Genomic DNA, 13,338 nt, shown 5'->3' on the forward strand with positions numbered 1-13,338 from the left:
TCTCCCATTATCCAGCCCCATACAGAATAAATTGCCATTCAGTAGATTCTTCTGGGATGTTCCTTTCAGTCTGGTGACATCCATATAAGGGAGAGCAGATGATCAGTATTCTGGGGTGCCCTATGATTCTCCCACTTCTGAGCATCTGTGGTCCAGTAATATGCCAGGGCCTCCGTCCTGGAGGGGCAAAGACCCACTGCTGAGTGTGGTCCTGGCACTTGGGGCTTTTGTGCTGGAGCTAAACGTGAGAGGCTATCCAAGATGTTGTAACTAGATTGCACCTTTTTTTTTTAATATATGAAATTTATTGTCACATTGGTTTCCATATAACACTAAGTGCTCATCCCAAAAGATGCCCTCTTCAATACCCATCACCTACCCTCCGCTCCCTCCCACCCCCCATCAACCCTCAGTTTGTTCTCAGTTTTTAATTAAGTCTCTTATACTTAGAAGATGCACCTTGACAAAGGTGCTCACAGAATACAAAGATCAGTCCAATACAGACCAATTTAGGGAAGCAAATTTATTGAGGACAACAAATTTGCTAAGACTCAGAGTCATGTGCAGATTACATCTTTATTATAGAAAACTCCACTGAATTAGTCAAGATCTCCTATTCTGTTAGAACTTTTAAAGATGTTGCAGAACATTAATTGGCATCATCGTGGGCCTAGAAAACTTTGTTTTGTAATAAGATTTTTATTGGGAGGGAATTTTTAAGGGGATCTGAACTGAATGGAGTCTCTCATTTTGTTTTGGGTAATTTGTGCCATACATTGCCTTAAAAGCCTCAGGTAATCAAGACTTTAGTATAGTTTAGAATCGTGGACTATGGAGCCTCAACCAAGCCCTAAAGAAAATGAGTTTGAAATTATCTTCACCTGTTTTTAATTTTTTTTCCATAGTGGAGATTTCCTCTATTTGAAAACAGATAAAAATCTTTCACTCTCTTGTTATACCCTCCCTAGTGGCCATACCTACTGGCATTTCAGATGGCTGCCAGAGTCTCCCTTACAGATTAGGGAAATTTATGCAGGTTCCTGCATGGGTACACCTGTTCCCTTGCTCCTTATCAAGTAGGATGCATCTCAGCAAAAAAACAAAGTCAGATAAAAATATCCTAGGGGTTATGGGGTGCCTGGGTGGCTCAGTCAGTTAAGCGTCTGACTTCAGCTCAGGTCATGATCTTGCTGTTCGTGAGTTCGAGCCCTGCATCAGGACTCTGTGTTGACAGTGCAAAGCCTGGAGGCTGCTTCAGATTCTGTGTGTGTATCTCTCTCTCTCTCTCTCTCTGCCCCTCCCCCTCCCTCAAAAAGTAGATAAACATTAAAAATATTTTTTAAAAGAAAGCATCCCAAGAATTAAAAGAGATAATGACTATCCCTTTTGGATGCTAAAATTATTTAGACTCCATTTGCATTAATTCTGAGACAAACTAGATAAAGTGCTTGGCTTTCCTGACTGCTCTGAACATGTGGTCCTGTCTGTGATGGGGCTTGAGAGCAGTGGCAGATATTTGCACAGAGATCTTCACCTCTCGCAGTCTCAGTTTCCCCAGATACAAACTGAAGGGAGCTGAGATGTCTACTTAGATCCTTTCCATTTCTCAACACACCTATGGATTTATGATTTCATAATTCATCCAGCAGGCAGAAGGGCTGATGGCTGTGGGACCACCATGAAAGTCCCCTCATCCCCCCAGGAAGACATTCACAGACAGCTTCAGTGTAACTAAGACCGAGCCCACCTGCCTGGCTTTCCCACACCCTGCCGAAGGCCCACACTGAGCTCTGAGCAATTCTGTCATGCTCCCCCTTCCTGCCTCTGAATCCATAGAATAAAAAGAGGAAAGAACCACTTTGGAAAAATCAGATGACTAACTCTAGAGAGCGAGAGAAAGGAGATAAATTCTGTTGTTTTTATGAGGGTGAGGAGGCAAGTGTCAATTATGACAAAGTACCTCAGCAGGTTGATGTCTGTGAGGCTCAGTCTAAACGTCCTGCTGCAGAGCAAGGATGGAGAAACTGAAGGCCAGGCTATGGACGAATGAGCAAACATCAGTGTGACACCAGATGCATAGAATGGAACATCCTGTTAATAAATGTAGCTCAGCAAAGAGACCATATTTAGAACCAGAACCTAATTGTACCAAGCGGATGAGAAGTAACTTCAGATATTTCGCCTTTCTTTCACTTAATATACAAAATGGGGTGGCAGCCTCTCCATTTTCCCTGGACGTCATCTTTTGGATCATGACAGAAGCCAGCCACAATCTGCACACTGATGTTCCCATAATTACAGCTGGGTCCCTTAAATAGAGTCTCTAAATTACAATCTGTTTGCCATATAATATACTAGGGTTACCAACCTTACAAGCAAGGCTATGTGTCATTTGCTTGAGGCTATGATATCTTGACATCTTGTCAGCCTCAGATGAACACAATTAAATATGGCAGGTCTTTAAAATGTGCTTGGAGGGTGATGGGTATATGCTGATGCTCCTTGGCACAAATGGCGGACCTCTTTTGGGCATCTGCTCACGGTGCAGGCCGTGTAGGCGTGACTTACCTCTGGAAACCTCTCTGTCAGCACGTTGGTTCCCTAGTCTTGCCGTCCCAAAAGTTATCATTCTGAAGGCCATTTCAACTACAAAATTCCATGGGTCACATGCATCATACCAGACAGAAATTTTATTCCCCTTTTTCTCCTTATCTGTACAGACACATTTTCTGATATTTTACTCGCGGTTATTCTCCTCCATCCTCCCCCAATAGGTCAGAATACTGCCAGATCATCAATCTTTCTTTTAAATTCCCTTCAGATCTTAAGTGAGATCCCTAAAGTTGCTTTATATTAAGGGGACTTTATATAGAAAGTTGCTTTATATTAAGTCAATGCAAAGCAATGACTTTCTGAGGCTCTTGCTATTGTAAAGATTCCAAAACTGTACCAAAGGACAACAGTCCCGTCTTGTTACGTCAAATTTCAATATGGCAATAAGTGCTTTGAAAAATATGCGTTTTAAACCTGAAGTTCTTTGAAAGCCATCTTTCTCCAGGCAGTTACCAATTACCCCTGGACGCGGTGGCTGCGAAAATCACTTGATCAGGCAAAAGCCTTGCTTGGTCTTTTCAGGATTTACAGTTAATTCGGTGGCAGTTGGTCCTGCTGTCTTTACCCTCCTGAGAGCAGTATGGGATTTCTGAACTATGATCATTTATTGGGAGACACAGAGAAAGCTCCTTTGGGACACTCTTTTCCCCTCTGGCCAGCCGCTCTAGAAAGAGGAAACGTCTAGGTGGGTGGAGACAGTGATGTGGCCGGCCCCTCCCCTCCTAGCAGTCTGTCCTGACCAGGAAGAGATGTGGCCCAGAATGCTCGAAGGCGGAGGGAATAAGGCATGCTTTGTGTGCAACATGTGGCCCCAGTTCTGGGGCCCCCTGGGTGGGAGAGGAAGGACTTCTGTTGAGGCAAAGTCACATGCCTTAGGAAATATCTCCCCGAGAAAACCCAAAGGCCCAGTGTCCTTGCAGATCCAATGGAGTCCTTGCAGGAGAGAAGGTGATGGCAACCTCCTCTGGGGTCATGTGGGAGCCGCCCAGTCAACGCTTTTAGGGGCCTTGCATGTGTGCACGTCCAGGGCCTCCAGACAGTCCTGACAGCGCACGGCACAGCACCAGTGGAACTTACACTCGCACTTGGTCATCCGGGTGACGTGGGAGGTGTCATAGCCTCTCCCGCAGCACATGACCTCGCAGCTGTCCATGCCCCGGGAAGTCAGGTTGCATACACGGCCTGCTGTACCCAGAGAGCCTGGAAGACAAGCGAGGGAGGTGTCACCGCAAAGCTGTGGCCAGAATACAATATGCCTTGGGAGGAGGAGAATCCACCCTCCGGGAGCGGGCCCTGCGCCCCCCCACCCCAACCTGGGGCTGTGTACCACCTGTTCTGTGGCCCAGGCAGCATCTGTCCTCCCCAGGGGCCAGCTGTGGCATGTGTAGTGGAGCCCAGAGGACCAAGTGCAGGAAAGATGGACACAAAACTTTGGACCTACCGTGGGCAACTTTAACTCTCGTGATCCCACTTCTGAGCTGGATAAACCTTTCAGTTTCTCTTTACCCAGCCTAGGATTGATGGGTCACTGCATGGGCAAGGCCAGATCAGATGGAAAGAAGGATCTAGCATATCTCCCTCTCTCCTGACCTCAAACCACATCAAGGAAGCAGTGACCCAGGTTAGTGCTCTCCACATTTGTCAGGGCATGGAACCCTCAAAGGGAGAGGATTCCGCCTACCCAGGCCTGACCACACTGCCTTTTTAGAAAGAGAAGAGAATGCTCGTTGCCGAAGGGGAGGTGTGGGCATCATTTGTGTAAGACCTTGAGGAGGGAGCAACGCCTGGTCTGGTTTACCGTTCGCGCTGCCATCCAGGGGGCCATCTAGATGTGTGTGAGGCTTCTTGTTGAAGCCAGGATTCTAAGCCTTCAGTGAATAAAACTGGCATAAAGACCTGTTAGGAATTACCACCGGAATGTTGTTGTCTTAGTTAATTAGGGTGAGGTTTCCTAAATGGCAATTCGTCTTTATGAATTTGTTTCTGAAAAAGACTCTTAAAGATAGAAAGCCTCTTAATCTGTTCTATTCCTGGAGAAGCACCCAGAAGTCTTTTACAAGAGCATTATTGGACAATAGAGCAGAACAAAGTGCAGTGGACATTTGTGTAGTTTGCTCCACCTATAATGATCCTTCCTGCTTCTTTCTCGGGCACAGCAACGGGCACTTGGCAGCCATGTTGAACAACACGACCCGGCTCAGCTGGTGGCAGGTGATCAGACCAGAGCTGGGGACCTGACTTATTCTGGGGAAATCTGTTAGATTTCCCCAGGGATTTGCAGGTTTGTTGGAGATAGGCAGGCAGTCTTGCCTAATATGGACTCAGTAGCCATTGGCAGCCATGTACTATGATGAAGTGTGTGGACCAGTGGAGGTCTACAGAGAGATAAGAAAGAGGCAGATGTACAGACAGCAAGACAAGACGTGGAAAGCAGATGCTACCCAGGTCCTGGACTATTTTTCCAGAGGTGCTTCCATTTGTCCCTGAAGCCTGGCTGCATTCTAACCTTTGGGTTCCTAGAGATTCTGCATTCTTTTAATAAACTTCCCCTTTCAGCTTAAACCACTCCAATTTCTGTTGCTTGCAATCAACAATCCTAAACAATTGACAAACCTAGAGAAGCTAAACTCTTCATTTAAAAAAAAAAAAAGTACATTGGAATGAAAGACAGTGACTTCATTCATTTTCAGTTCCTCCATCATTTAACATGGAATTCCTCCCACTTCATAATTCTTGCAGTGTCTCGTGACTCTCTCTCTGTTTATCACAGTCCAAGCTGTGCTCCAAATATCTACAGAAATGTCATGTTGCCCTGCCTGTCACGAACGACCCGGGAAGCAGCCAGGTCCAGGCAGGGCGTGGGGTCGAGCAGAGGAGAGGGGTGGGCACAACTTGCTGTGCGTGATCACGCCTCTGACAGCAGGAAGACAGGCAGGGGATTTCATGATGACAGGAAGGATGGCAAAGGGCCGGGGTCAGGGTGGAAGACGGGGTCAGCCAAGGATGGCCGTGAGCCTCTATCATGCTGAAGAAGCACAGAGTTAGAAGAGGCGGCAGCTGGGGCTGGATTCAGGACAGTGCTCAAAACCACTGCCTGTGCAGAAGGGACTCACTGCCAAGTCCTGCTTTGCAGCACACCCGTCATTTAATTCAGCAAACATTTAATGAACACAGACGTGTAAGACACTGTGTGGGCTGTGTAGAGTTTTGGGTGGTGGTGGTGGGGAAATAAAATAATTAGAATTCACTTCCTATTCCTATATTCTGGGAATTCCTAATATAATGAAGAGATAAATATGTAAAGAGATCTCTCCACTACTTCAAATATTCCATTTGCTGAAGAATTCCAGTAAAAAAAAAAACCCACAGTAGGGTTTTGTGCAATGCACCACTGTAAACAAAGCTCAGGATGGTAGAATGAGGTTATTTAGAGCTGGGACATATCAGAGTTTAAGTTCCAGCTTTGGCATCTATCAGCTGGGTGACCTTGGGCAAGTTATGCAATCTTATCAAGCTTCCGTTTCTTTCCTTGAAAAACTGGAATAAAGACAGTTCCTTCCTCATAGGGCTGTGGTCAGGAGGGAATGAGATCATGCATGAAAGCACCTGGCATAATAAATGCTCAACTAATGCTAATCTTCTATTCACTTAGCAAGTGTTTGCGGAGTGTCTACCTTGTGGTAGGCACAGCTGTGGGAGCTTGGATCTATCAGGGAACAAAATGAAGATCCTGCCCTGAGGAGCTTACGTTCTAGAGGGAGTGAGCCAAACATGTCATAATGATAATTATTGCTATTAATATCAATAGCACACAGGATCAGAAAAGGAGCTGTTAACAGCACAGTTTTAAGAGGTGGCATCAGAGATAGGATGTAGAGGAGGATAAGTAGAAGCTCTGGAGAGAACATGGGACAGAAGGCATTCCAGGTAGGAGAGAGCCTCCCAGCAGCCTCTGCGGCACACTCACGAGCCCGTGCAGAGCCAGCACGGCTGCGGCACAGGTGTGAGTTAGGCAAAGAGCGTGGAAATGGAGTTGGGGCACAGGTTTAGAGCCTTCCTGTCTGGCAGCGGTGTGGGTTTTATTCCATGGTGAGTGGTGAGTCTGTCCAGATTTTTAATCCACAGAAAACATGTGGGAATGAGAAGTCTGAAACAGCTTCTTGGAGCGGGCAGGTATCCTTCATGCAGTGGGATTAGTCCGGGCAGGAGATAATGACCGGGGACAGAGGTAGGACAAATGCGAGATGGGTTAAAGAGGGAGAATCACTAGGACTTGGTGACTCACCGAGTTGGGAGGAGGTCAGGTTGGAAAAGACTGACAGTTGTTCATTTGGCTCAGCATGAAGGAGATAACTGGGGTCCTCTGCTGAGAGGTGCTTCAGCAGAATGACACGATGGAGCAGTGGATCGTGGAGCGAATGGGCAGACGGACACCGAGTGTGGGGTGGGGAGTTTTCAAGAAGCTTGGTGACAAAGCAGACAGAAGAGCATGGCTGCAAGGAGCGATGAGGCCCAAGGTGGGACTTTAAGGTTATCTTAGGCCGTGAAGTTTGTGGGTTTGTTATGCAGTAGTAGACAGCTGACCCAATTTGGTAGGTTTTTGTTTACATCAAGCACAAAGTGGGAAGAACCAGTCTATGCTATTAGAAGCCAGGGTGGTACTTTTCCTTGGGGAATAGTGAAAAGGGGCGTGAAGAAGGCTTCTAGAATATCAGTCTTCTTCAGGTCTTACTCTGGGCTTAGATTATATGGCTATGTTCATTTGAGACAATTCCCTGAGCTGTACACGTGACATGTGTGTTTTCTGTATGTCTTTTATGTTCCAGTAACAAGAAGAAGAGGGAGGAGGCCACATATGCAAAACCAGGAAACCCAGCAAAGCTCTGAAAGGTGTTTAACGTGGCTGGAACTCAGCATTCCAAGGGGAGAGTGGCAAGAGGTGAGGCTGCAGGGGCAGGTAGAAGCCGAGACATGGAAGGCCTTGTGTCATGGGGAGAGAGAGAGAAAGAGAGAGAGCGTGAGTGCATGTGCATGTGAGCGGGGGAGGGGCAGAGGGAGAGAGAGAATCCCAAGCAGGCTCCACACTCCGTGCAGAGCCCTATGCAGGCTTTGATCGCATGACTCTGAGATCATGACCTGAGCTGAAATCGAGAGTTGGATGCTTAGCTGACTGAGGCACCCAGGCGCCCTAAGGTGTTAAAACTTAAAAAAAAAAAAAAAATTTAATGTTTATTTACTGTTGAGAGAGAGAGAGAGAGAGAGAGACAGAGCATGAGTGGGGGAGGGGCAGAGAGAGAGCAAGACACAGAATCTGAAGCAGGCTCCAGGCTCTGAGCTGTCAGCACAGAGTCCAAGGCAGGGCTTGAACTCATGGTGAGATTATGACCTGAGCTGAAATCGGACGCTTAACTGACTGAGCCACCTAGGTGCCCCAAGGTGTTAAAACTTTTAACATAAGGGCAGCGGAATGTGATTGAGAGTTTTTACACAATAGGGGGACATGGTGGATTTATGTTTCAGAAGGCTCACTGTGGGTGCTGGGGGGCCGGGGTGAAGTCAAGGAGCCAAGTTAGAGAGCAGTGAAGTGCCCTGGTCAGGGCACAAGGTGGCCGGACAAGGACAGTGGCAGGGGTGGGGAGGGGTGGAAGAGGTTATGGGCTCGGGGGGGATATCAAGGAGGCAGGACTGACGGGACATATGGAGGATGAGGGTCAGCAGTATTCCCAGGCTTCTGGCTTGAGTGACTGGTTTTATGCTGCTGACCTTCCCTGGGGTAGGAGCACCTGGGGAGGGGCAGGCTTTGAGCTAAGATATGGAGTTTTGTTTTCAACACATCGAGTTTGGGGTGACAGTGGGTCATCCAGGTAGAAATGTTCAAGGGAAATACCCTCCGGGACTCGGCAGAGAGGTCAGGATGGACATTCAGACTAGGAAGTCTTTACCTCAGAGGTGGCAGCTGAAGCCACGGTGTAAATGAGACCCCCAGTGGGTGTGCGGAGCCCTCTCACTTGCCCCACCCTCAGAGGCGACTCTGAAGTTTCTTTCACCTTTTTGTGTTTTGTCGGTAAGCCCTGCACACCAATAAGCATTCTTTGCTTCCGCCAACATGCTGTCATCAAAATAGGAATTCATGCAACTGGAATTTTCTCTCCCCGCTTGATGCTTTGAGGTACGGGGGTGGGGGCGGGGTGCTAGGACAGGGAGGTGAAGTGTCTCAGTCCTGAATCAGACTGAGGGCTTTTTACTGACATCGAACTTGGTGACATTTTCCCAGTGGGCTGAAGCCTAAGGAGGTCTTGAGCTGTGATCTGACTCAGCTTCAGTGATGGTCCCCCAGATGCACAAAACTGAACCTGACCCTGTCTGAACAGAAGGATTGCTCAGTGAAGGGACTCCAACACCATGAAAACTCTGGGAGAAGCAGTCAAAGTGATGGCCACTGACAAGAGCTTGACTCACAAGTGGTTTCAGTAAAGGAAACAAAGACCTGGCATTGAGATCTCAGTAGTTCAGTGTTCAGTTACAGAATGCTGGAAAACACCATTAATCTGAATTAATACCACTGGTCGCCCAAACAGGGTGTAATGAGGGCCCAGAAGAAGGAAGATGAGAGGGGTTTTTGAAGGTTGAGAGCCACTGATGTGAGAACAGTGGTGAGGTCACAGCCTGGAGGAGTGATGGCCCCTGCAAGGTACCCGTGGCCCCCAGGAATGTGCCAGCTGAGAGGTACAGGGCAGGCTCTGTCGTCTGGGGAGAGGACGAAGCTACAGGATGATGGACCACAAATTGGCCCCGCTTTGGGGTTTGGATCTAATTAGACTTAATGACGGACTGTAGGGCAGAAGGGCAATGTTGACACTTGCTGTCATTTGAGCAGAATATAGAGCCATGTCATCAGAGCCCTGAAAAGCACATTTCTAGACTGCAGAATCTATACAAAATTTGCTGGCATTGCTTTCTTTTATTGGAATTATAACAAAGCCCCGTTATTATTGATAGCAATAGTGCTATACTGTCTTAGGGACCTCCCATTATCTTTTCCAAAACAGATCACCATTATTCTTACCGTAAAAGACAAAAATCAAGGCTGTAAATGTGTGTGCTCTTTATGAAAGAGACCCTCCGAGTTTTATAATCTTCCTGCTTGTTTAGTTCTAAATACTTGAGATACACACTTTTAGACCATTTTTTTCTGCAAACAATATACCAGTTCATTAACTAATGAGCAACTTATCCCTGCCTGGGCCACAACAGGAACCCCTGGGTTAAGAAAGTCAGCTACACCTGTAAGCCTGAAGCCCATGCATCCTTTCCTTTTTCCTCTCTTCTCCTCATTCTTCTTCTTTCGCCCTTCCCTTCTGCCTTCTTTTTCATCTTCTTTCTCTTCTTTTTGTTCATAATTGGAGCCAATACTTATGGAGCACTGACATGGGCTAGTCCCTGTGATAAGCATTTTGCCTGTATTATCTCATTTAATTCTTATAAGCTTATAAAGTAGGTACTGTTATCACCATTTTGGAAATGAGGAAAAGGAGAAGGGTAAGTAACTGGCCCGTGGTCACACAGCTATCAGGTGGCAGGTCAGGATTTGAAGCCAGGCTTGTGTGACTCCAGAGCTTAAGCTCTTAACTGGCAGAGACAGTGACATCTGGCAGAGAGCTCCATCCCCGAGCCCTGCCAGATCCCAGGAAGCAGGCTCCCGGGCAGAAGTGCAAGAGCAGAGTGTTAGCACCCTTCCTGCTCTCTACCTTCATTATTTTATCAAATGAAGGACTTGCAAAGGTCCTGACATGTAACCTTTTGGGAAGGGACTTCTTCTCCAGCATGTGATATGCCATAGACAATTAAGACTCCTACAGTTACACGAGAATGAAAATGGCTAGTTAATTAACACGGGGTTAGCAGCTGACACTGCGTTTTTCCTGCACTGATATTCCTGTGGAATTCCTGTCACCTTTTTGAGAGATAAGACTGATTTCTTTGCAATGCCAACATGCACATCTCCAAAACATGTATGTGTCCTTAAGGTGGCTTTAATATATGTCACTGATGGGGCCGTGGCTGCAAACACTGAGAACAACTCTTGCTAAGTAGAACTTTTACTGGTTAAGGTAGGCCAATAGCATCAATTTGCATCTCACCTCAAATGGCATATCTTAGCCTGATCACTCACATAACTCTCCCCTGACTTTACTCTAAGATTCACTGAGACATTTCCAAAAGCCAAATTGATCTTTATAGGTCAAATGTTTGCATCATACAGCATGTACAAAAGTATGTATGGCTGGCTCTACAAATACTTCAAAGGAAATTTTAAAAACTCTTTTGAGTAATGGCTGCATCATTAGTTTCCCGAATTGATATGTTAAGAGGATAAATACATTTTTAGATGCTTCACATTTATTTTAAAAATCATTCATATTGCTTTGTAATGTTATCTCTTATTGCACTTTGATTTCCTCAGTTTCCTTAAGATAAGTTGCAGGTGGGAAGCTTTTTTCCCTGGCTCCCTTAGGTCTAAGTTTGTGAAATGTGCTCAGATGTATGGCCCGCCTGGGTACAGATCCTAGTTCCCAGACAGTATGTCAGACTCAGGTTCAGCGAGCCCAACCTTCTTCCGCCACCTTCACCCACACTGTTAGATCATCTGCCTAGACTCAGTGTCCATAAGATCCGGGCAGTCTGTAACGTCTATGCCATGGGAAGGTGGGAGTTCCAGCCTTTCTCCTCCTTGGTATTGTCCTCACCCTGCACAGAGCTCACATATGTATTGGGGGAAAAGGATGATAAAGAATCAGAGTTTCTAAATCACATAAGTTTGGGACCAGAGAACTCACTTTTAGTGGGGCAATGCGAGGGGAACATTACAGAATCGAGCATCCCATCCCTAGAGCTATAAAATTAATAATGGAGTCAGGGTTCCCAGTGCAAAAACATTTCTGTCTCCACCGACATGCATCTTCCTGACAGCAGAGGAGGACGCAGAGCTTTTGCTAATAGTTCCCAGACCTGCACCTCTGGGACCTGGAGAAAGAGCGCTTTCTCGAGCGCTCTTTCTCTGTGGATGGGCCTGTGTCTTTGGAAATTCCTGCCACTCCAGGCTGACAGAAGCCCATATGTTGACCATTAGGACATAAAGCAAGATCCACTTAAGCCCGTCATCCAATCGGCTGTTTCTCCTTTGGTTGACTTACATGTTGTCATTAATGACACAGATTTATCGAGGGAAGAAAAGAATGTTAGAGCAAATGTTGGAGACCGCACATTTCATCTACATGCACGGCTTGCCCCTCGCACAGTAAAAATTGCAAAACTAAAACTAGGAAAGACAATATCTCCACTTATCTCAGATGATTTTATTTAACGTTTGTATAGTAAGCAGGAAAAGGTTAACTGGCGCAAAAAAAGCATGTTCCATGAAATTAGCAAATCCTATCATGGAATTAAGGTCAGACTCTTCAAGGCTTTCTATGTCTGGCACTACCTAGTCTACCCAAGTTTATTTCCCACCTACCCCTACCTGGACCCCTGGTAATCAGGCCACCTCCTCACTGTCCCATTGAAGTGACTTTCTGATGTCACAGCTGTGTACACTGTTTCCTCACAGGAGGTACTCTCATCTGCTGTCCAGGCCTGTCCTCACTCCATTAGATGGGAGGTCCTCCCATCCTTCGAGATTCAAGCCTACTTCAGCACCTTCCACAGAGTTCTCCCTACTTCTGCTCCCTCCTTCCTGGCCCCCTTCTGAAGCCCTTATATTGCATGTCACACAATAGGGCTCATATGCTGTTTTGAAATATTTGATGATTTCTCATGCATCTTGTCTCCCCCAGGACAGAGGTTAGATCTTATATTTCTTCTATACACGGCATAATACTCAGCCATCCACATACAGATTCCCAATTCATTAAATATTAAATTAAAAACAATTTCTTAGAAATTAAGATCAGCTTTTCCTTGCTGAAGGAGGGCACACTTCTCCAGGGAGCAGTCACCAAGCCCTCCGGCACTATGGGAAGAGTAAGCTAGCTAACAGCCTGCTTTCCACTCTCATGTTCTCACTTGGCATATAGAGAAAACATGCAAAAAAATATCACAACGTTTTAAAAGATCTCACAGATTCGAAATGACAACCTAAGGGAGTCTGTGGCATCAAGTTCAAGTTCTGTTACTGCAACCTTAGAGTGAAATTAATTAATAATTCACTCATTCATTTATGGAATCATAGGACCCTTGGGAGTTTCTGGGTGAACTGCATATCTTAGGAAACTTGAAGAAGTTAATTTGCCCACGACTACCCAGTCAGTAATCAGTAAAAATGGCAACAGGTGGCACGAAAGTCTGCTGATGTGTAACGCCAGGATTTTTCCTTAGAAATATGGGATTTACATAGATTTAAAGAACGGATTGATCACACCAGTACAAAATAGGTCTCATGGGGAAAGTTTACATGATGGAAGCAAATATATTATTTAAAAATACTTTAACATCACTCTTTTGTTTGTCGCATATTAACACGGTAATTGGCGATGATTTTTGTTCTATTACAAAAAAGGACGTCTATTTGACAAATGTTTTGTTAGTGCAAATTATGTCGAAGACTTCAAAATAGAAAATGAAATTTTTTGTGGGTTTTTTTTCTGAAATTTTCTTTTTTTCTGAAAAAAGTTTGCTGCTTTGTTTTTCAGTTTTCACAAATTCAATCTGATTGCCACTGTCAGTTAA

General features: G+C 45.7%; 1 protein-coding gene across 1 annotated transcript in view; it reads right to left on the minus strand.

Annotated features, from left to right (window-relative positions):
• Positions 1 to 2,645: 2,645 nt before the first annotated feature.
• The window catches only part of WNT2 (Wnt family member 2), a 43,655-nt gene continuing 32,962 nt past the window's right edge, over positions 2,646 to 13,338 (minus strand). Inside the window, 1 exon segment of the mRNA XM_042927624.1 lies at positions 2,646 to 3,813. Coding sequence (XP_042783558.1) covers positions 3,584 to 3,813 — 230 coding nt within the window. The 3' untranslated portion in view covers positions 2,646 to 3,583.

The sequence above is a fragment of the Panthera leo genome, chromosome A2, assembly GCF_018350215.1.
Source record: "Panthera leo isolate Ple1 chromosome A2, P.leo_Ple1_pat1.1, whole genome shotgun sequence".
Classification (NCBI taxonomy): Eukaryota; Metazoa; Chordata; class Mammalia; order Carnivora; family Felidae; genus Panthera; species Panthera leo.